The sequence below is a fragment of the Gopherus evgoodei genome, chromosome 8, assembly GCF_007399415.2.
Source record: "Gopherus evgoodei ecotype Sinaloan lineage chromosome 8, rGopEvg1_v1.p, whole genome shotgun sequence".
NCBI lineage: Eukaryota > Metazoa > Chordata > Testudines > Testudinidae > Gopherus > Gopherus evgoodei.
This window is the reverse complement of record NC_044329.1, coordinates 84292648-84317585: the sequence shown is the minus strand read 5'-3', so window position 1 is coordinate 84317585 and position 24938 is coordinate 84292648. Positions and strand designations below refer to the sequence as shown.

Sequence of the window (24938 nt, the reverse complement as noted above, 5' to 3'; positions counted from 1 at the left end):
GAGCAGCCCCTTGCAGCTAGCTGGTGGGTGGTTGGAACTAGGGTGGACCAGCAGCCCCTCCACCAGCTCTCCTTTCCCCTAAGTTCCCTGTGCAGGAGCTGTCCCTCCCCCCACTGCCATGTGCCGCTCCTGCCCTTTGCCTTAGAGCTGCTCCTGCTTGCTGTATGGGTGGAAGAGGGGAACTACTGTCAAGATGTCTCCCCCTCCCCCCTGCTCCTGCACCCCGCTTACATCATCTTCCATAAAGCAGGGGGGACACATGACAGAGGGAGAGAGCTGCTAGGCAGTAGCTGCTGTCTCAGGTCTCAACAAGCTGATTTAATTAGCAAGGCAGTGTACTGAGGCCTGGGGTCAGCTACTTAAAGGGAAAATGCACATTTTCTCTCTCCCAAACAGGCTGGGTGTCTGTCTTCCCTCCCTCCTTTCCTGCTGCCTTGTAGAGTGTTGAGAGTTAACCCTTGAGGGCTCAGTCAATTGCTAGTTCATTTAGCAGTAAGGCATTCCCTGGGAAATATCTCACCCTCACACTCCTCCACCTCAACCAAACTTCACAATCATCATCACTGTGTACCAGTATTAAATTGTTTGTTTAAAACTTATACTGTGTGTGTGTAAGTGTGTGTATGAGTCTTTTGTCTGGTGAAAAAAATTTCCCTGGAACCTAAACCCCTCATTTACATTAATTCTTATGGGGGAAATTGGGTTTGCTTGACATCGTTTCGCTTAAAGTCGCATTTTTCAGGAACATAACTACAACTTTAAGTGAGGAGTTCCTGTATACTGTGTCCACTGGATCACCCTTGTCCACACGTTTCTTGACACTCTCAAAGAATTCTAATAGATTGGGGAGGCATGATTTCCCTTTACAAAAGCCATGTTGACTCTTCCCCAACATATCGTGTTAATTTATGTGTCTGATAATTCTTTTCTTTACTGTGGTGTCAAGCAATTTGCCTGGTACTGAAATTTGGCTTACTGACCTGTAATTGTCAGGATCGCCTATGGAGCATTTAAAAAATATATATATTACATTAGCATACCACAGTTAACCTTTGCAATTTCACATTTGAGTTCCTTCAGAACTCTTGGATGAATACCATCTTGTCCTGATGACTACTTATTGTTTAGTTTATCAATTTGTTCCAAAACCACCTCTATTGACACCTTAATCTAGGCTAGTCCTTCAGATTTGTCACCTAAAACAAATGGCTCAGGTGTGGGAATCTCCCTCACATCCTCTGCAATGAAGACCAACACAAATAATTCATTTAGCTTCTCTGCAACAGCCTTGTCTGCCTTGAATGCTCCTGTTAGTTCTAAAAATCTTGCCCAGAATGTCCCTTCTATGTCTTTTAATACCCCGCCTCCCCCAGACACACACATGCACACACACACACATACCCCTTGTAGGCTGATGGGTAGCTCCTCCTCCTGTCTCCCAGTTTGATTTGTGATATCACAAAGATTAGATTGATGGAATCAGTTATATCAGCTTTGAATTTTGTTACTCAAGTACGTTATTTTATTGCATTTTATCATAGATTTTGTTGGGGTTTTTTGAAAAGTTTTGTTCATAAATTAGAATAAAAAAAGCTGCATATTCTGTTTGTGGATGGATTCCACAAACCTACATTTCCATATTCTTTTGCATCGGGCATAGAGAAAGTCCCAAACCCATCAAAAGAATGGCCCACAACCTCCACTAAGGCCATTTCCCCATCACAGCACTACACAAGCTGGAAGAACAATTTGGCGCCCAAACAGAGGTGGCAGCTAATTTCTCAAGCTCAAGCATACAAGTGCTACCGCAACTGTCTGGATGGTGCAGATACTTCCTGCATTTGCATCACCTTTTCTTTTCCATGGCTCTTTCCTTCTGAAGGACTTGTCTTGCCTACAACATTTAGCTTGAGTTAGTATGTTTTAGTTGCTCCACTGAAGGTAACCTAGCTTCAGTGTGTGGCGTTAAAATTGACCATACTCCGAAACAGCACTCAAACTACACAAAGTAATTGGACTAGCAGAACAAGGAGATTGGATTAGCATATTATGAGGTAATGTAACTGAAACTGCTGCATCACCATTGCATTACTAGTTCCAGCACTGACAGCACTCATGCTTCAATCCCATATTCTCACAAGGCAGTTAGCTTGAGTTTAAGGTAGGGCTGTCAAACTATTTAAAAAAATAAGTTATTAATCGTAAGATTACAAAATTGTGATTAATAGCAGTTATATCGCACTGTTGAACAATGAGAATACCAATTTTAATATTTGTGGATGTTTTTCTAAATTTTCAAATATACTGATTTCAGTTACAACCCAGAATACAAGGTGTACAGTGCTCACTTTAGATTATTTTTATTACAAATATTTGCACTGTAAAACTTCTGTAAGTCATAGCATGAAGGGGCAAACAAATGTTCAGCATTTCTGGCATGTAAATACCTTGCAACACTGACTACAACAGTGCCATGCAAATGCCTGTTCTCACTTTCAGGTGACATTGTAAATAAGCAGGCAGCATTATCTCCCGTAAATGTAAACATACTTGTTTGTCTTAGTGATTGGCTGAAGAAGTGGGACTGAGTGGACTTGTAGGCACTAAAGTTTTACATTGTTACATTCTGAGTGCAGTTATATAAAAAAAATTCTACATTTGTAAGTTGCACTGTCACAATAAGGAGATTGCACTACAGTACTTGTATGAGATGAATTGAAAAATACTATTTTTTTTTGTTTCTGTTTTTTAATCAAACAGAAGGTGAGCCAAGGTGAGGGGCAAGGTCACAATGTATTTTGTCAGTTTTCCCTTGGTGAGGTCCTGTGTTGAGAGAAGCAGAGGCCGGAAGAGCAGTGGGGAGGTTTTGAGGAGTGAGTTAAAGGTGGTATAGTAAAAACAGCTGAGATGGAGGACATGGGATTCAGTTAAGTTGAAGAAAGTTGTTTAGCTAAGAAGATAGAAGAAGAGAAGGAGGAGAGAACGAATTCGTAGTATAAGGAATCAGTCTGGTCATGGATTTTCACCAAAGACACTTTGCAACATAAGAGGAGGAGCAAAAGACATGGGTTTTGGGGGTGAACCTGGGCTGTGGGGTGGCAGGATGGACCTTGCTATGGGAGAGGGGACAAAGAATCAAGGGTGGAGAACAAGGAGGTGTGGAGAGAGCCAACAGCCAAATCAGTGGAAGAGAAGGCAGAGAAGAGAGGGCTGTGAACAGATGCGAAATCACAAGAAGGCTGATGACAGTGTGATGGACAGGGGGAACGCAGTAACAGAGAGATTGAAGGAGAGAGAGCAGAGCTTGGTGAAGACCAAATCAAGTGAATGTCACTTTTGGTGAGTAGGATAGTTGAAACAGCAGGATAGTTGAAACAGCATAACTTAGGCCCCTTCCAAATTCATAGTCCATTTTGGTCAATTTCATGGTCATAGCATTTTAAAAATCTTAAATTTCATGATTGTGGTTATTTAAATCTGAAATATCAAGGTCTTATAATTGTAAGGATCCTGATCCGAAAAAAAGGACTCGTGGGAGGAGTCGCAAAGTTATTGTAGGGGGTGTTGCAGTACTGTTCCCCTTACTTCTGCACTGCTGCTGGTGGCAATAATGCCTTCAGAGCTGGGCAGCTGGAGAGTGGTGGCTGCTGGGCGGGTGCCCAGTTCTGAAGGCAGAGCCGCTGCCAGCCTCAGCGTGGAAGTAAGGATGGCATGGGTATGGTATTACCAGCCTTACTTCTGCGCTCCTGCCTGCAGAGCTGGGCCCTCAGTCAGCAACCTCCGTTCTCTGGGCAACCAGCTCTGAAGGCAGCAGTGCAGAAGTAAGGGTGGCATAATATGGTATCACTACCCTTATTATGCACTGCTGCTGGCTGGGTACTGCCTTCAAAGCTGGGCACCCAGCCAGCCACTGTTGCTCTCCAGCTGCCCAGATATGAAGACTGCGCAGAAGTAAGGGTAGCAATACTTCTAGCAGCAGTGCAGAAGTAAGGGTGCAAACCCCACCTGCAACTCCCTTTTGGGTCAGTTTGAGAAATGCTGGTCTCCTCTGTGAAATCTGTATAGTACATGGTAAAAGCACACACAAGACTAGATTTCACGGAGACCAGATTTCATGGGTCTGTGATGTATTTTTCATGGCCGTGAATTCTGTAGGGCCCTAAGCATAACTTTTCAAAACTTGTAAAACATTTTAAATTCAAGTTCCTATCTATTCTTTTTGGAAGATTGGACAGTCATTTGGCACCTTTACTGAGACTAAAAAAAATCCAAAACTAGGCAAACGCTTATTCTGACAATTTCTCCTTCTCTGAGATGCACCCCTATGGGGAAGGAACATACCAGATTTAACAGCCAGTTTGGGCTTTGATCAGGTTAGATAAATGGTTATTTCAATACGAAAAAAGAGATATTTAATAGAATTCCTGATTGTCCTTCATGCATCCAGGATAGTTGTTTGTTTTGTGTCCCTTTTCAGATAGAGAGCTCTGTTTCTGGAGGTTGCTAAGTACTTCATTGCCGTGAAGGGGTCAGTTCCAGAGAAGCCAGGTTTGAGGAACTTGGTGCACGTACCTGCTATTGGACCTAAAATAGCTGAATCAAAACATATACTGTAGGATTCAAGATGAACTCTCAAGTGGATGCTAGGAGCAGTCAGCTAAGGAGACTACACAGGTGTCAGAGTTCCCAGTCATCAGATACTGAGATTCACTGCACTTAGTCTGGAGTATGAGAGAGAAAATGGTTACATTAAATAAAGTTATTCTTGTTTTCTAGAAAGAAAGGTACCTCTGTGGCATTCTTGTAAAGTCTAGGGCTTAATCAATCACTCATGCATCTCTTAAATATTCTCCATCAAAAGAGTTGTTTCCTCCAGCTTACAGTTTTTACATGGGCCCGTTTGTTTTTATGAATGCTTTGCCTTAAGAGTATGTCTATATGGGTATAAAAGCGCCACATCACGGCCACTGCTGGCCTGGGTTAGCTAAAATAATTTGATCTTGCGGGACTCAGGCTGCTAGGCTAAACTCTGCTGTATAGACATTTGGGCTTGAGCTCCAGTCCAAACTCTGGGACCCTCTGCCCTCACAGGGTCCCAGGGCTCTGGCTCCTGCCCAAGCCTGACTGTCTAGACAGCAGTTTTTCAGTCCAGAGCCCAAACTTCACAGGCCTGACTCAGGCTAGCCATGGGCTTTTTATCCCCAGGTAGACATACCCTAACAGTGCAGGTAATTACTTATTATGCTATTTAAAGGCACAATACATAACTGAAGTTTCCTGTTCCCCATTATTCAGATTCTTTAGAGCAGTCTTCTACATTAGACACCATATTATATCTCCTTGAGTCCCCTGTAGATAATTTGGTTCTTTCCTTATTTATATTTCACTTGCAAGATAATTTTTCTAACAGCAGTCATTTCTAGCAGGATAGCATGTGAGCTTGCAGTTCTTTTCTGTTCTACTCATGCCTTTCCTCTTATCAGGACAGTCTCATACTATGGCTTTATCCTATTTCTCTCTCTAAAGTAGTTGCTCTATTATCAATACAGTATAATAAGTAGCCTTGTCTAGTTTCTGCCTAACCCTTTCTCACGTAGATGAAGACAAATTGTGATGTGTACTTGATGTGCATAGAAATGTGAAAATTTGTTTATTTACACATGACTTCCTTCTTCAGGAAGTCAGAGTCCCTGTGCTATTTAAGGGCTGTAAACGGACCGCTAATACTTCTCAGTTTGTCACTGTAGGCAACCATTTCCTTTAAAGATTAAAAGTACACTCCACAAGGGATATTTCAGCATTTGGGCATGATGTGAATTGCTGAAACCCTACATAGAGGTGCAGAGCTTTTATACTGATTTACCCTGGTAGCCTAACCAGACTTGTCCTCTTAGCTTGAAGTGACATATGAGAGTTTGTGTTTATCTGAGGCAGAGGTATCTATGGATTGGGGGAGAGGGGTTTTCCAAGGAGCAACCTGAGAAACAAGCAAGTTCTAAAGCAAGTTCTGGCTGAATTTTTTCTCTCTGTTTAAGTTAACAGTCAGATAAATCCCAAGAAAGGTGTAAATTTGGACTGTATGTAATGTACTGTGTTAGAAGTGGGATACAAATGTCACCTGCTTTCAGGATGTTAATCAGTGAGTGACATACACAGATCAGCTACCTGTAGGTCTTTACACATGTTCTCTAATACAGTAACCTTAAATAATGGTCTCTGTGACAGCAGACCAACAAGTCCTCCAAGCTATAGTTCTTTAATTTCTGTATTTTCAAGAGACAGTCTAGCCCTTAGTACAGAGATGGTATAGTACTATAGAAAAGAAAAAGATTGCATTGGCCCACATCTTTTGGTGTGGGAAATTTTGGGGGATGGATGGCTCAAATAAATAGAAATTCAATCTAATTTGTGTATACATTTTATCTGCTAAATGCTTCTGTCTGTACTAGAAAACCTGATTGGCTTGTTTTGTATTCATATATATCTGGGATAGGCAAGCAGTTTAAACAACCTCCACCCAAGAGAGATCACCTAGCCAAAAAAATATAGCCAGTGTTTCCAGGGCATCACTACAATATGTACCTGTATTGTAGAAAAAAGTGCTTGAGATGTCAAGAGGATTGATATAAAGCTAGGTGGGAGGGTTGTGAAAACTGATGACAGTCATATTTCCCACAGGAAATCTTCAACTCTCAATATTCTGGGCTAGCTGCAACATTTAGATTATGAATGCCTTCCTTTTTTTAAAGCTAGGATTAAGTGACTAATATGATTTCTTTTAGATTAGACTTTTTAATATTTGATAAAGTATATTCATCCTGTTTGAAGTATTAATGTTTTTAGTTTTAGATCCTTTGTAATCTTAGAACTGAAGAAAATAATCACTTTTTCATCTTTACTGTTCATTTGTAATATATTTAAATTTAAATTTTTTATTAAGGGTAGTGGTTGAAACATACTGAAGTGTACAACAAATGTCCTTTAAGGAAAGCTGCCATTTTATTCTCCTTTCCCCCTTACTTCATCACTGTATCTTGCCTCCCTCTCCTTCGCTGTTCCTCATATTTTTCCGTTACATTTTCTCTCTCTGCTCCTTACTCCCTACCTTAGCCCTCTGTCTCCATCTGAGGTGGTTCAGAATGGTGTAATTAGATTAGTTAATATCGCTATCCCTTTACTATTAGTTATATGCAGTGAAGTATTCTTGGCCCAGCCATTCTCTTGCTAATTTTTTTGTTTTGTATTTGTATTCCAGCACATGGGTGACTTGCAGACATTCCCTGTATGTGTTTTGGTTTAAGAGTCCCATTCATCTATGTCAGAGCTTGAAATTGTGACTGGCAAGCTGCAAGTTTGCTCTGACTAGTGAGGGAAGCTACTCTGTTAATTACTGCAGAATTTTAAACAAATTCTGGCCCTTTATAGATTATGTCTTCACTGCAGAGTTAGCTCAGGCTCTTGCCTGAGTGGTTGTCCCTAACCCTTGTCCATTCACACAGAAAACCCTCCATCATGGATTTGAGGGTTCTTTAAGCCTGGGCTAGCTGGCACAGCTGAGGATATAGGCTTGAGCTTTGGTTTTACTTCAGCCCAGGCTTGCAACCTGCCTACTTTTCAGTGAGAAGGGAGGCTAATCAAGCCTGAGTTCTGTTAGTCCTCTAATTATAACCTACAATTTTACCTGGGCTGTGCTGTACTTGTGTACTTCCTCCCTTCTTCACTGGAAGTTATCCTCGCTGGCTAGTATTTTCATCTCAGATTTGCCTGCCCCATTTCTACAACATATGAACAGAAGGGCTATCCAAGAAATCCACCTCCCATGCTGACAGTAGCCTTTTGGTAAATCTGTGGTGTGATATCGATAAGATGCATAATTTTGGGAAATGTACCCCAAATGATACTTTTTTTTTTTCCATGTTTAGTGGACAGGAAAGAAACAGGCAGAGAAGTCATTTGAGTGCCCAACAAAACAGTTTGTGGTTTGAAGACTGAATTCCTTAATGACATTTTAATTAAAAGTTCTTGCTTCCAAATGCTATTTGCTTTCACCTTCAGAACTTCATTAGTAATAATTAACTCCAGTTATAAGTTTATTTACTTTAAGTATTGTTCTCACGTCACTGCCACAGCCTTCAGCACCATGCCAGACAGGAGAGAGAGCACAATCTGCAGATTAATACTTAAAGTGGCACAGTTTCATTGACTGCGAGAACCATGGGACTGGGAGAACCCAGCAGACTGTTTTAATACAGCACTATTGTGGAGACATTTATGCTGGCATGAGTAGGATTTTCACTGAGGATTCTTCACCCATGCTAGGCTAGCCTGGTTTAATTCTACAGTGAAGATGTATCCATAGTTGTGAAGATCTTAATTCAAAATGCTGAATTGATGCAGAGCTAGCTGTCTTTCTGAGACTATAGATAACCATAGAGCCCTGCCATTGCTTGTTGTTTTTTCAAGCAGCAACTGAATAAAATTAAAACAATACTATGGCTAATTTCACTGCTGCTGTTTCAAAATCTTGTGGGCAGCTCTGAAGCTTACCAGAATTATGTCATTTTCAGTCTGCTGCAGTTTGGGGAAGCTTGAGCACTAGAGCTTGAAAAGCGGTAACTCTAGGAAAGGCAGAGACTGAAGTATTCATGAGAGAGAGAGAGAGAGACCCCCCACTGCACCTCCAAAAAGGACTGTGGTACAGGAGCAATACAGGGACAGGGAGAGAGAGAGATCATAAACCAATTCTTCCGGCAGGCAGATTTGGGGATTAAGAAAGGCTTCAAATTTATGAGGCACCCAAAAGACCTAGGTTGATACGAAAGACAGAATTCACTAGCAGGGTTCTCAGGGAAGCATTCTTGTAAAACCCCAGCATCCTTTCCTAGCAGCCTAGAGTGAATGCTGTACTTCTTACCATGGTATTGTCTAAGGAACTTGCTGGTGTGACCCCTGCACGTCTTTCATAACAATATATGAATAGTAAGTGTCTTGTATATTTTAATTTTCAAGATGTGATTTAGGTACTGTATTTAAAGTGAACCAGTCACCATGGTGCTTGAGTGCTAAACCCACTAATTTAAGGAAGTCTATCATGATAGGACTAGGAACTCTCCGGGCTTACATGGCTCAAAGAGCATGTTTTGTGGATTGCGAAGTAGTTCAGTCTAGTGTTCTACATTTACAGGTTTGCCTAAAACTCTGTTACTTTTAAAATAAAATAATTTACTAACTTCAAAATGGCAGTATTTTTAAACAGAAGTTTTTCCTTTAGGAAACCACCATGTGTATATCACTTATTTCTAGCCACCCATTAAAATTTTGGATACTTTCCAGAAAAGACCACCATGGAAGACCCTGACCAAAATTCTAGAAGCCACAGAACTGTCTTTTCATGAGCTGACTAGCTTGCCCATACCATGCTCCAATCTGGCATTGGTGTTTTATTTTTTACCAACTATCTTTCACATTGTCAAAACTCAGATATTTTGCTTTTGTTCAGGTCATCAGTTGAGTGAGGTCATTTGGTTTCTATTTGGAGAAGATTAATTGAAAAGCTAATTCATCTCCTGGGACGTAGCACTTATGTCTGTTTTCATCTGCAAAGACTTTTACAGGGATTAACAAATCCACATTTCAGCCACATGCATTTTCGAATTATGCCCATTTCATAGATGGAAGACTGAGATAATGAGGTTATGACTTGGTCAAGACCACAGAGTGAGTGGGTGTAAGAGTTGGACTTAGGACTGGAATTCTCCAATGTTCTATATTTAGACCATACCGCTCTTCCAGTTATTAGTGTACCATGTTTCACTCATAAAACATTCATATTTATCTGTATAAAGGGTAGCTCTAGGGCTGTAAAATTAAGCATTCATTCACAGAATGAACTAAGTAAATATATTATTTTCTGAAACAAGATTAGCCTGTGCATTCTCTGTATGTATTTGTATATTGTGTCAGTAATTGGAGAGTAGAGATTTCATAGAGTATTTCATTTTATGACACTGATTATCTTTGCAGATTTTAAATTATTATATCACAGTCCCTGGAATTGAAATTAAATTGTGTGTTGATAAAGGGCATGCTAAATGCCAAACAGAAACTGGCATTTAGCACAGCAGATGGGATGTTTGTAGTAGTGCTCAGTGTTTAGGTTTGATCAGTTTAATTTTTGCTTTCTTTCCATGCATCCTATCCATAAAATTGCCTCCCCCACCCCACCCCCAAATTTCTGGCTTGTTGGCTCATGAGGGTAGGTGGGTTGTACTTGAGAAAAACAAATACTTATCTCTCAGTGTTTGTGTGGGGGAGGCAGGGGAAGAAAGGCAGAGTAATTCAGATTGTCATAGTTCAGTACTAGCTGTACCTGTGACCCCTTCTGTAGTGTCTGAGTGCACCCCCAATGTGTGAGACCTCAAGCCTTCATCTCTGAGTGAAATCCCCACAGTTCTCCCACTCTTACACCACGTCCTAGGATGCAGTACCCTGTGTATTAATCGTGCTTACTCCAGCAGGCCTGACTTGGCTCAGGATTCAGGAGCTTGTGACCAGCAGTGAATACAGAGACCCAGATTGTCTCCTTAAAACAGAATATTATTTAATCTTAACATGAGGAAAAAAGCATAACACAAGAGAAAAGGGATTTTAAAAAAACTCCAAAAGGTCTGCACACGTTTGTCTTACATAGAATCTTGGGTAGGTCTCGCTTACCTCGGACGCTTGACCTCTGGGAGACCCAGGTCTCAGTCTGTTCCTGTTAAGTGTCTCTGACAATTCCCACACCCCAGGAGAGAGCGTGTCCTTTTAAATTTAGTCATTCGTTGTTCTCTCTTCCCAGGCATTTGTTAGCCCTGATAGTCCAAAACCATTTAGGTGAATTCTGCAGTTGGTCAAGCATGAGCATCAAAATGAATGTCATTGTCTATGAAGTGTTGGAAAAATGTATATTAGGATCCACCTCCAACTTCCTGAGTGCATTTCCTGACAATTCTGCTATTGAATTAACTATGTATATGCATATAGTAATCAAACAGAACATATAATATTCATAAATTATTACAGAGCAACTGAATATCAGTCACACACACACCTCAAATTAGGTTCACTCATGCAAATCAGTGTGTTGAAGTAGTTTGTTGCTCTACTGTGCGATAATGGGACTGAAATTTTTATTATGAATTATTTTGGTGATATTGCCTTCTATTCTGTGCTAACCAACACCCACTGTACCATTCACATAAAAAGTCTTTAGAACAAGGTAAAGGGCAGGAAAAAAATCATATGCTTTAAGGTCAGAAGGGACCATCATGATCGTCATGTGACCTGCACATTGCAGGACACAGAACCTCGCCTATAGACCCACAAACTCTGGCTGAGTTACTGAAGTCCTCAAATCAAGATTTAAAGACTTCAAGTTGCAGAGAATCCACCATTAATACTAGTTTAAACCTGCAAGTGGCCTGTTCGCTGTGCTGCAGAGAAAGGTGAAGCTCCCTCCCCCTGCCCCCATTTCCGGAAGATTATAGTACTTGTAATCCAACAAAATGCAGTACATCTAGTTTTTATTTATTATTATTTGTTTGTTATATGATTGGGTTGGGACTGACTAACTTAAACAAAAACACTCAATCACCTTAGAAATTTTGCAAACAGCTTATTTCTATGACTTTTCACTTTCACTTTTTAATGCAGCCTTCTCTTCCTAGATGAGAGCATTTAGCTGTGTGAGTTGTGTTGTGGTTTTTTTGTGTGTTGCTTTAGTACCTTCTACTCAAACATTCATGATATAGCATGATTCATTTTCTCTATGTGAGGAAAGATTGGTTCTTTCTAGAGTCTATTCTTGGGAGATTAAGGGGGTAGGTTAGAATTAATCTGTTTTCTCCGTGTGTTTGTTGTGGAAATGCATAAAACTTTTTTTTCTTTCTTTCTTTCCTCTCTTGATCATCTCATCTCTGTGGGTGAATGTTCCTGCAAACCCTTGGTGAACGTATAGAGACCTTTGGTATGCTCATTCTTCCATTAGAGCCCAAAGTCACAGATTGTTATAAAAACAATGAAGAATAAAAAAAAAAAAGTCCAATCATAACATTGAAAAATGGCTAAAATGTGCACTTGAGGGAAACTTGGAAGTAGTCATTTGATAAATCTATCACTTTACATGGTCTTGTCACAGTTTGGTAGTCCAAAAAGTGATTTTTGTATGATATTTTCCTGGTACTGGCCACTGGTATCAACCCATTAACATGAATGTTGCTTATGTATTTAAAGAAGAATATCTACAAAACTTAAATGCCAGTGTTGGTGTTCTGAGACCAGGGTTAAAATTTTCAAAAGTGCCTAACTCCCATTTTTCCAAAGTTTCTTTGATATTTAAGTGGTTAAGTCACACTGACAATCATTTGTGTTTTACTGGGGCTGTGGAGTGTTGGTTGGGCTGGAAAATGGGACCTAGGTTATGTCTACACTAAAAGTGCTTTACCAGTGTAGGAATATCAGTATACTATGCTGGCAAAACACTGCTAGTATAGATGCAGCAATACTCATAAAGTTGAGCTCTTCACCTGTCTAGTAAAACCAACTTCAATGAGCTAAACAAGCTATATTGGTAAAAGCACAGCTTTGCTGGTATAGCTACATTTACAGTAGGGGCTTTTGTTAGCATGTTGGTCAGGGATCACCTCTCTTCTCTCCCCTGACCAACACAGAAGCCTGTAGGGTAGATATAGTCTTAGGCTCCTAAGTCACTTAGGTGCTTTTGAAAATTCTACCTCCAGATGTTTTTATGGTAGGGGCTTTTTTTTTTTTTCAGTTAATTATAACATACTATATGTAACACTGTAACATACTATAAACATGAAGAATGTTATAATATGCATATTTAAAGAATAAATAAGTGGGATCCAGAAACTTTGTTTAAAGAAACTATTTTTAACATTGCCTCTGAAGAGAGCAATAGATAAATAGATCAAAAGCAACATAGGGTAAGGTAGAGGATTTATATGAAGAAGAACTCCCATGGCCTCTTGGGTTGAACAGCATTTTTTTTTTTTTTTTGTGTTTCAGGCAACTTGAATCTCTCTCCAGAATGCTATATATTTTTTTAATATTTAGCATGTTTTATTTCATAATTAGAATAGAGTAGAAAGGGATGATTACTTGTAAAATGCTCTAATTCATAAAGTCTCTGTGACATTAAATATGAAAGAATTTAAAATATAATAATATATAAAATAAAGCCAAAAATGTCAATGAAAGAATATGATTCAGTGAAGAATTACAAAACATATAAAATTTTGTCAATTTTTTGGATCTGCTCTGCAGTAGAGGGATGAGGTGCTTTATGTAATAATGCTACGTGCTCCGTAAGTTTTTATGTTCTTCCACCTACTCCAAAAAAACCTAAAATAAAACAAAACCTGAACTGTTTTTTTTTTCTTATCTTTATTAACATGAAATATTTTTTCAGGTTACTTGAATGTAATTCAAAGTTAGGTTTATAAAACTGTCAAAAAGTGACTGCCTTATTCTTCTTTGCCTACTGGTTCAAAGACAATCAGGTGTGAAATCAGATGTTCATAGTTCCTCTTGTAGTAAGGAGGAGTTTCATGCCAGGGGAAGCCCTATGCATTACTCTCCTTAAATGAGATTAGGTGAAAGAGTTCTGTCATCATGTTTACATAATTTTAGTTTACACTAATGTGTAATTAGACAATACTGGACGTAGAAACAACCAATGTAAATACATACAAAACAAGCTGAACTTAAAATGTAAATCAACCCAGATGACTTTAAATCTTGTTAAAATATGTAGAATCTGTTTGCCCCACACAAGGTGGTGCTTAGGTTTACGTGGCCCTCCTGCGCAATAAAGTTGGGCAACACTGTTTTAAACATTGCTCATATCTTTAAGACTGTATCTGCTCTGAGGATTTTCTGAATTTCCCCCTGCACTGATGCCTCTCCCCCTGTGCCAACAGTGCAAACCAGCCACTGGCATTTTTATCCTAGTTTTGTCTGACTTCAGATCTAGGTGGCATGGTGGTAAAAATACCAATGGCTAGTCTGCTTTAGGGATCCTACCATTTGCTGGCATCGCTGAAGCTGCACCAGTACTACAGCAATGGTAGGGGAATTTTAAAAAATATTTTGTATAGATGAGGCATATCCTTTGAGTAAGCAAACAATAGGAACATCCTGACTGATCACATGATTGTTTTTAGCCAATCATAAAACAATGTTTTCTTTTTTAGCCGCAGAAATGACAATATAGTTGTTAAAATATGTTTCTGCATACTACTTGGAAAACGCTTGATTATGTTGCATTTTTTTAGAAATTACCTATAGCAAAACTTATCAATACAGAAAACCTACCACTGCTAATCTCGTGTTATGTGGAGTGACTCCAAGAAAACAAAACAAACATGAATTATTAATAGTGATTCTTTGAATGTTTCAGAATAACAATAAAAACTGAAAGTCCATTTTTCATTGCATCTATAAAATATCCTGCACTGATTTGGCTGATAAAGATGTAGGATTAAAATATCTGAAAAGTGATCCTGGATTACAATATGCTAGTGCACATTTAAAACAGTCATCCAGAACCGTACTGTTGCTACATTGCTTTAATTTCAAATGGGAAATTAATACCTTAAAAGTTTATTCTCTGACTGTGGGCATGTCTAATGTGCCGTGTTGTAGCCCTATGTTTTATCTTTGCTTGCAATAATGTTGTACAATTTGTACTTCTGCTTGCAACCAGCCTTTAAATAAAGGTGATGGGGCGGGGAAAAAGGCAATGAGAACTATTTTGTTCTCCTGTTATTGAAAGTATAACTTTAAAAAAAACTTTGCCTTAGGTGAATGTAGATTATTTGCAAAGTGCAGGTTTTTTCCAATCAATTTGAAAATGCTTAACATCACCTTAAAGACTGCTTGCGTGTACAGTATTGTGGGTCATTAGATTTCAAGTAGATTAAGTAATTTATATAGAAATATGTAGTATTCCAAAAGAATTAGGGGTCTACTGGAGATACTGTAGAAATCTTAGAGATGCTGGTGCTTGCTTTGTGTTTAGTAAAGGCAATTCTACTGTTTAGTGTACGAGAACTGAAGAGGAGTTTATCATGTACTTTTATTTAAAGAAGCCATACTTAATAGATACATGTTTCAAACAGCTGCGTTACATGTTTAGTGAATTGAACTTGAGAACATTTTTTGTATTTTCAGTGAAAGAGTTCCTCGCTAAAGCCAAAGAAGATTTCTTAAGAAAATGGGAAAGCCCCCCTCAGGTAAGGAATTATTATTTAAAATACAAATACATTACATGACTCTGACTAGTAGCTTTTCTGGAAATGAGTTCAGTATCCAATACTCAGATACTACGGTGGTGGGCACTACAGAAAATTGAAGATATTTTCAGTACAAAAACTGTTGAGGGAGTGTCCATGCAAAGAATTTAACCCTATTATTTGTAATTGCAGTTGAGATCAGCAATGATGCTTTGATTGTTGGTCTCAGAAGCTTGGGAAAGAGCATTTTTAGTGATTAGGTTAGTTGCTATGAAATTAATTCTCACTGACAATTTGATAGTTTGAATCTCGCCACTCCTATGTCCTATTGCAACTGGCTTTTTGTAACAGGACACGTTGGTATATCCTGGACATTTCCCTTGGAAATTTCTCTCCTGGTTGGTAATCCTGTGGCTTTAGGGAGAAGTTTCTCTCTTGATGAGTGAGAGTGCATAGTTTATGCTTCCTATTTGGAGAAAAAGTTGTAATTTTACTGACTTTTCAAATAGCATTCAAATATTGAGGTGATAGATCTCTTCTATAAATGTGTTCAAATATGAATTCTAGATAATATGTGGATAGTAGTTCCTCAACACTTTGCCACATAGAATTCTCTTTAGCACTTAATTTTGGAAACTTGATGATGACTGTAATCTTGCAGGTTTTGTTTTCTTTTTTCTTTTGTTAACATCATGATCTCTTTGCAGCTAAATTCTCACTGCTTGCTGCATAACATCTTGATAACAATATTTCTGTCATTTTTAAACATAAATTAAGTCCCTTTCTATTTTAATGCAAGCACTATTGCAATTCTCTCAATCCAGGTTCATTGTGTGAAATTTATATTACGTTAGTTAGCGCTCTAGTTTTTTCGTTTTGACAGAAGAAATTGAATCCATCTTCTTTGATAAATGACTACATTTCCCATCACTAAGTGTCTCTGTGTACCAAAACTGTAATAATTATTTATTAATCTGTTATACTTCTTTGTGTACGTGTAGAATACTGCTGGCCTAGATGATTTTGAGAGACAAAAAACCCTTGGAACAGGATCATTTGGGCGAGTTATGTTGGTGAAATATAAATCCACAGAACAGTATTATGCTATGAAGATACTGGATAAACAGAAGGTTGGAGCATTTTATAATTATAATAATTTGTGTGGTTTAAAAACTGTCTTTGCCAGCAGAGAGCATGCTGTTCATTGAAATCATTATCTGTGGTCTGAAAAAATGTTGCATCCTATTATTTTCACATTTCATGCTGTTACGGTGGGTTTTAGCTGGCACTTCTGCCTCTGACAGGAAAATAGAGTTGTTGCTTTTCTTTAACAACTCTGCGACAGAATTACCCTGTCCTAAGGATTTAGTTTTTTTTAAAAGGCATAAGTAAAAAATAAATCCTGTAGTCTAGTCATAGCATTCCATACTTGTATGTGGATGCTCATAGTTCGTTCCCTGGCTCTTTGGATTTGTAGTGTTTTGAAAAGAATATGTTTTGTTCACCCGTCTTTTTTTTTTTTTCCTTCTTTTTTTTTTTGGTCCATTGTCCTATTGTCTTTTCTCATGTTTTCTTTTTTTATTGTGTGGATTTTTTCTTTCTTTTTTATAACTTATTTTGATTACGGCTGTTAATTAATCACGGTTAACGCCTGCAATTAACTTAAAGCAAAATTAATGCATTAATCGCATACCTGGGGGCAGGGTGAGAGGCATCAGCAGCAGAAGGGCTGTGCAGTTCTGGAGTCGGGGGAGGGAGGGCTAGAGCAATCCCAGCCTGCAGCTTCCCAGGCAGGAGGGGGACTGGAGCAACCCCAGCCTGAAGCTTCCTAGGCCCCAGAACAGAATGGCTGGTCGAAAATGGACCCTGGCAGCTCCAGTCAGGCTGCTATAAGTCCGATTGGCCACAGTGACCGGCTCCACACAGCTCACGGAAGTGGACTGCATGTCCCGTTGGCTCCTAGGCACAGGGGTGGCCTGGGGGCTCTGCACATTGCCCTTGTCCATGGTTCCCGGCCAGTGGAAACTGCAGAGTCGGCACTTGGGGCGCAGGCAGTGCATGGAGCTCTCCTGGCTGCCCCAGTGCCTAGGAGCTGGTGGGACATGCTGGCCACTGTGGCCAACCGGGAACTGCGGCCAATGGGAGCTGCAGGGATGGACAGTGCCTGTGGATAGAGGCAGTGCATGGAGACCCTTGGCCACCCCTATGCCTAGGAGCTGGAAGGACATGTCACCGCTTCCCAGGAGCCGCCTGAGATAAGCACCACTCATAGCCTGCATTCCCTCCCGCACCCAAATCCTCTACCCCAGCCCTGAGCCCCCTCCCATACCCAAACTCCCTCCTGGAGCCCGCACCCCCTCACACACTCCAGCCCTCTCCCAGAGCCCGAACCCCTACTCCTTGTACCAGCCCACAGCCCCCTCCTGCAACCCAAACCCCTCATCCCTGACCCCACCCCAGAGCCCACACCCCACAGCTGGAACCCTCACTCCCCACACACACACACTAACACCCTGCCCTAGCCTGGAGCCCCCTCCCATACTCAGAACCCCTTGGCCCCACCCCCCAGTCAGGAGCCCCCCTCCTGGACCACAAACTCCTCATCTCCAGCCCCACCCTAGAGCCCTCACCCCCAGCCAGAGCCCTCACCCCCTCCCACACTCCAACTCAGTGTCTCAACCCGGATTCCCCGCCCAGAGCCCCCTCCTGTACCCCAAACCCCTCATCCCTAGCACCACCACAGAGACTGCATCTCAGCTGCAGCCCTCACCCCCTCTTGCACCCCAGCCTCTGCCCAAGCCCAGTTAAAATGAGTGAGCAAGGGTGGAGCAGAGCGAGTGAAGGAGGGAGGGGGGATGGAGTGAGCAGTAGCGTGTCCTGGGGAAGAGGTGGGGAAAGGGTGTTCAGTTTTCTGCAATCAGAAATTTGGCAACCCTAGTGTGTGTGGGGGGGGGGGTGGCTGGAGTCCCACTCCCTGAGTGGGGCTGAAGCCCAGAGCCCCCAGCCATGAGCTTATATTTGAAAATATATAACCCCCTGAAAAAAATTAAATAAATGGTATTCTAATATTATTTAACAGTGTGATTAAAACTGATTAATCATAATTATTTTTTTAATTGCTTGACAGCCCTAATTTTTATTATTTTCTTGGATTTTGCCCATCCTTGTTTCCCCACTCAACAGAAGGCTGCATGGACAGGTGAACGTAGTGCCAAGGGAACACAGATGAGCAGCATGGGCCAGTTGGCTGTTTGAATTTGCAGCTCTGTATGCGTGAGCTACTCCTATGTCTCTTGCTGGAGTTCTGACTGTTGGAAAGGCAGTCATTTTTGAAGGAGTTGTCTGCTGTATGTCCTGTATCCAGGGTGATGCAGCTTTCATGGCTTCACTGCTCCTACTCTGCCCACTAAAATAGTCTGGTATCACTAGATTGGGTAATCCTATATGTGTGCAAAATATATATTGTACTGGCACTACATTTTAAAGAGTAAAACTTTTCAAGTTCAGAGAATTTGACACATAATTTATTAGCTAGATATTACTAAGAGATTTTATTTTGGCTTGAGTCTGATTAAATATATACTATGTGTAAAGTACTCTTTGCTTACTACAATTAGTACTATCGACAGTTCAAATAGTGTGTAAAGAAAGTCTAATTAGTTGTTTCTTATTAGGTAGTTCCCACATTTTTCAATTATGATTGTTCAGGAATGTCTTTGCTTTATAGCAACCCTTAGCAATGATGTTTCACAGAAAGATCATGTTAAAAAGTACAGAAACAGCTGCTTTTAAAGATAACATTTTTGCTTTTAATTATCTTTTGCTCAGATGTAACTGACTAGGGTTTGGATGGAATCTGCTCAAACATTCTTGCATAAGCAAACTTATTGTGCATAGCAGTGGTTCTCAAACTTTTGTACTGGTTATCCCTTTCACATAGCAAGTCTCTGAGTGCACCCCCCAGTATACATTAAAAACATTTGTTTATATATTTAACACCATTATAAATTCTGGAAGCAAAGCGGTGTTTGGGGTGGAGGCGTAAAGCTCATGACCCACCATGTAATAACCTCACAACCCTCTTAGGGGTCCCGACCTCCCATTTGAGAACACCTGGTGTATATTGAGCTTCTAAAATTGAAAATTATCTTGCTACATGTTGGTACAATGTAGCTCAAGAACTTTGAAGGACACTGTGGATCAAGAGTCCACAAATTGTTCATAGCGTGGACCACAAGCTAATAGAGGTGGCCTAGTTGGATCATTTCATCTCCATTCTTTATACCATAGTCAACCTCCATATTCATTCATGATCATATATACATACCTGTAGCAGCTAAAATAATAGCTTAATTAGAGTGTCTACACTGGCAAGTTTCTGCGCCACAAGTTATGCCACTTTTATTAAAACACTGGAATTAAGTCACTGTTGTATGTCCACACTGTGGTCCTTGTGATGCTGGAGCGCATCCACATTAGCAGCTCTTGCAACGGCAAAGACAGCGGTGCACTGTGGTAGCTATCCCACTGTGCAACTGGCCGCAGGGTGCTTTGGGAAAGGTTTGCAATGCCTCGTTGGGAAGGCACAACGTCACATGCTGCAGGTTTCCCAATCCCATTGTTCCGTGGGCATCCTACTACATTGCCAGCTGCTTTTCAACTAAAGTGTGTTGCGGGGAGAGACTGTGTAACAGGGAGTGTACGTGTGTATGGAGGAGAGGAGAGAGACTGTGTGTTTGGGGGGACAGAGTGAGTGTCAGCATGCTTTCTTGTAAGTTCAGACAGCAGCAGGAAGCAACCAGTCCTGGGGGTGGGGGAAACCCCAAATCAGCCCCCGCCTTCCTCTTTCTACAGCTCATTCTCTCTTAATCTCACACACACAACATCAGCCCCTGCCTTTCTCCCTGGCCATGCGTGCTCTCCCCCGCCCCCACACACACACACTTAAGGGGAGGGGCGTTTATCTCCAGGGCAGCTGAGTTCAAAACAGTGAGCAGAGCGGTCACTTGAGGCATTATGGGACAGCTCCAGAGGCCAATTACAGCGCAGAAAGCAATCAACTGTCTACACTGGCAATAGAGCACTGGAGCCTCTGTGCAAATAGCCTTATGACTCTCGTCGAGGTGGGTTCTTTTGCAGTACTGCAACTGAGGAGTTTCTGCGCACAAAGTGGCTTGGTAATGTGTGCACGGCTGCAGTTTGAGCGCAAAAAGCTGCTTTACTGCGTAGAAACTTCTCAGTGTAGACAAGCCCTTAGGTGGAGCAGTAAATCTAGGAAAGAATTGAAAATATTTTTAGCTCTCTGATTTAGCGGCTGGAAATAAAGAGGAGAGCCAACACTATGCACAGTTTTCCACAGGCTACAGAGAGAGCTGCTGTTTTATACACATTTGTTATCTACTGAAAATTGAAATGCCTTGCTAAGGTTTGACTCACTTCTGTTATGCCACTCTACATTTTATTAATCGTTGTTTTTTATCACATCTGCTTTAGAGTCAATAAACAGTATCATTTGTTTAAATTTCATTTTAAACAAAGTTGGAATTTTAGGATGTATAGTAATATTGTTAAAATCTATAACTTTTGTTTATTTTTTATGGTAAAGCATCTTTTATGGTGACAGGGTTTTATGGTTTGCAGATAATTTTTCATCTAGAACTTGTTCAGGAATATAACACTTGTAATTCAGATTGTAAGGTCCTAAGACTAAGCCTTCTCATATTTGTTTGTAAGGCACCATAACACACTTATGATGCTGTAGAAGTAATTGAATGGAAAAAAATACATTAAAAGAACATTACAAAGTGAAGGGCTCCAAAATTAGGAAATGTCAGAATTAAGGTCGCCCATGCAATTTTAATTCAGTTTCTTGCACATACACATTATCTATATAATAAGATTCCAGAAATGTCAATCCGTGTATCACACTGAAGCCTAAAATGGCTGAGTCAGTGTGAAGAAATGGAAACAGCTACAAACATGGCTGAGAGCAGTTTTTGTTGAGCATATTACCAGGTTGTCATCACTGGGATTTGCAGTCTGTTAACTTAAAACCTGGATGGTCTCAGCCATTTTGACTTTAGAAATTACATAACTATGACAGCAGAGTGTATATCTGTGCCATGCCAACAGTTCTTAGATCATTATGATATTAGAGGTCAGTCAAACAATCACCACCCTTACTCCATGTTGAATTCTCATTACCATCTTGCTACTGTGTGTGATGTCCTGTCATCTAAGAGAGAGGGGAGGAGATCTGACTGATTAAAAAAGAGAATTGTGTGCAGTTTTCAGTCAGCTGAAGAAAGTTGCCCTCCATTCCACAGACAAATGAATTTGATATATTTCCTTCTCAAAAACTCCACCAGATTCAGCAGTTACAAATCCCTTGGAAGTCCACAGAGTTTGTGGTCATGGAAGCAGCTTTTGTCTAGAGCAGGGGTCGGCAACCCGTGGCACGCGTGCCAAAGACGGCACGCGAGCCAATTTCTAATGGCATGCTGGAGCCTGCCGGGACTCCAGTGTGCCATTAAAAATCCTGCCGACGCTGCAAGCTGCAGGGTCCGCGCTACCTGCCTGGAACGCGGACAGAGCGCAGCAAGCTTCTGGCCCCTCCCCCGCCTTCCCCTGGAGCCCTGCCACCGCGCGCTGCGCTCTGGGGGCCGAGGCTGCGCGCTCCTGCGGGGCAAAGTTTGGCTCTGTGGGGAGAGAAAACCGCTTCCTGCTCATCCAGAGCAACGCCACGGTGCGCACAGCACTCTGAGGGGCAGGGCGGAGCTGCGCTCGCGGCACTCTGAGGGGCACGGCTGTGCTCACGCACACAAGCGCAGCGGCAACAAAACTCCGGATGAGCAGGGAGCCTCATGGTAAGGGGTCCGGATCCGGGGCTGGGGTTGGATAAGAAGTGGGAGCAGTCAGGGGACAGGGAGCAGGGTGGGTTGGATTGGGGGGATTGTTAGGGGCGGGGTCTCTAGAAGGGGCAGTCAGGGAGCAGCGGGGTGCATGGGGCATGGGAGTCCCAGGGTCTGTTGGGGGTGAGGGGTGGATAGGGGACGGGGAGCAAGGAGGGTCCAGGGGGCGGGGGGTCTCTGGAGGGGGTAGTCAGGGGACAAGGAGCTGTGGGGGGTTGGATGAGTTGGGAGTTCTGGCCGGGGGGGGCTGTCAGGAGGTAGGGATGTGGAGAGGGGTTGAGGCAGGCAGGGAGTGGGGGAGGGGGGTTGTATGGGTCCAGAATTCTGGGGGTCCTGTCGGGGGCAGGGAGCAGTTAGATAGGCATGGGAGTCCAGGGAGTTCTGTCTGGGGGCAGGGATGTGGATAAGGGTTGGAGCAGTCAGGGGACAGGTAGGGGGTAGGTTCGTAGGGGGGCAGTCAGAGGACAAGGGGCAGGGAGGCTTAGATAGGGGGTGGGGTCCCAGGAGGGAGTAGTCGGGACAAGGAGCGGGGGGGTTGGGGGTTCTGGGGGGGGCAGTCACCCAGCCCTCTGCCCTGAGCCCTAACCCCCACACACAAACACACACGCCCCAGGCCCCTGCCCTGAGCCCTGTACCACCCAGCCTTCTGACTCCTTCAGCCCCCCATGACCCCAGCCCTGACTCTGGCACCTCCACACATACCCAGCCCCCCTACCCTGACACCTACACCCCCCTCACATGCCCCCAGCCCTCTGCCTTGACTCGTACACCCTGTACATCCCCAGCCCTCCCACATTACATGCACCCTGCAGATCCCCACCGCCATCCTGAGCACCAAACAGGAGCTCCTGCACCCCCACTCACATTCCCACCTGCACTCCTCACATCAAATGGGAGCTGACCAGGTAAGTGCCCCCACACCCAAACCTCCTGAGTCCCCTCCCTCATTCTAGCTCCTGGCCAGACCTTCCACCCCCAGCCCTGTGCTCAGTCCACTCCCACCCTCAACTCAGTGCAGAGAGAGGAAGAGAATGGGCCAGAACCAGGGAGAAGGTAGGTACCCACTGTATGTGGGCAGGGCCGGGATCCCAGACCGGCAGCAGGGTGAGCAGGTCTGGCAGCCGGGATGCCGGCTGGCAGGAGCCGGCAGATGGAACCCCTGAGTGGCAGTGGGCTGAGCCGCTCAGTCCACTGTCGGTCTGGGGTCCTGGCTGCTGGCCCCGCACAGCCCGCTGCCGATCTGGGGTTCTGGCTGCCAGACCCTTCCCAGCTGGGGTCCCGGTTGCAGGCCCCATTCAGCCCACTGCTGGCCTAGGTGAACAGAACCCCAGACCAGCAGCGAGCTGGCAGCGTAAGATCAACATTTTAATTTAATTTAAAATGAAGCTTTTTAAATATTTGAAAACTTTGTTTATTTTGCAATACAACACTAGTTTAGTTATATAATATATAGACTTGGAGAGAGAGAGACCTTCTAAAAAACATTAAAATGTATTACCAGCGTGCGAAACCTTAAATTAGAGTGAATAAATGAAGACTCGGCACACCACTTTTGAAAGGTCTAGAGTCAATAACAACATAACATATTGGACCCTGAATGTCAGGGGTGATTCAGTGTTTCCTTTCTGTATTCTAATTCAGCGTTCATCAAAGCTTAAAAATGTGATGATAAAACTTGGAAGTATGTCCTTTCTTGGTACAGCATATCTGTAAAGTGATGTTGCTTGGTTATTTTCATTACATAATTACTTTTTTTGAAAGGGTATACTGAGTTGATTTGGTGAGTATAAATATCTGGGTTTGTGATTTTTCGCGGAAGAAACATTTAAAACAAAACAACCCCCCACCCCCCGAAAAGAGAGCTTTCTCATACAAAATTTTGAGGGGGTAGGGGGAAGAGTGCACTTCTACATATTACAGCTATTTTGCAACCAAAATAACTAATACAAGTAAATTTTAAGACTTGGCTGGGAACCTAGCATATCAGTTATTTACAATAGTAAGATCAGATTTCTGTTTAACAAAACACTGTTTTTGAGTGGCTCCAATTTTATCCTGGTTTTTGTGGGCTTGTTTGCTCCGTTTTGTATTTTTTTAAAAAGTCTTTACATGCTACCTAACATTGCTTTAGAAAGCCTATATTATCTGATAAAAGTAATGCACCTTAGAGAGACTTTAATAACTTAGTACCTTGATAATGAGATGGGGTACAAAGCCTTTCACATTTAGGTAACCAGTTCAAAGCTAACCCAGAGCATTAGTAACCGAAAGTAATTCTCAAGTCATACGCACGTCCATCAGTTCTCACAATGGGGTATTGATAAATTGGATGATTACTTAATTCTGGAGTTAAATAAAAGGAAATAGAATTATTTCCTATTAGCAATAGAAGAGCAGAGAGCTGGAACCTACCATTTACTGCCTTTCACTGTAAAGCATTTATAGTAGCCTCCAAGCAGAGGACAAGACTCAGATTTTGACACTGTTGTTAGGAGGCCTTGGAATTACTGTATACAGCAGAATATACGAAACTCATTGTGAAGTGTGGCAGATGCGACTCTTCTGTGTAAGGAAATTATTAATTAAACCCAGATTTTCCATTATCTTTTCCTGGCTGTGGGTTTTGCAAAATGAGGGTTTCAGTCCTGTTCTTTGTGAGTAAGTATGTTTCACCAACAACTCATCATTAGACTGATCGACACCCTTACTGATAGTCTCAACATGGAATGGC

General features: G+C 41.9%; 1 protein-coding gene across 4 annotated transcripts in view; it reads left to right on the top strand.

Annotated features, from left to right (window-relative positions):
- Positions 1 to 24938, top strand: part of PRKACB (protein kinase cAMP-activated catalytic subunit beta) — a 129812-nt gene that overhangs the window by 78706 nt on the left and 26168 nt on the right. For all 4 annotated transcript variants that reach the window (XM_030572331.1, XM_030572332.1, XM_030572330.1 and 1 more), the window contains exons 2-3: positions 15235 to 15296; positions 16298 to 16426. In XM_030572331.1, coding sequence (XP_030428191.1) covers positions 15235 to 15296; positions 16298 to 16426 — 191 coding nt within the window. The remainder of the gene's footprint in view (positions 1 to 15234; positions 15297 to 16297; positions 16427 to 24938) is intronic.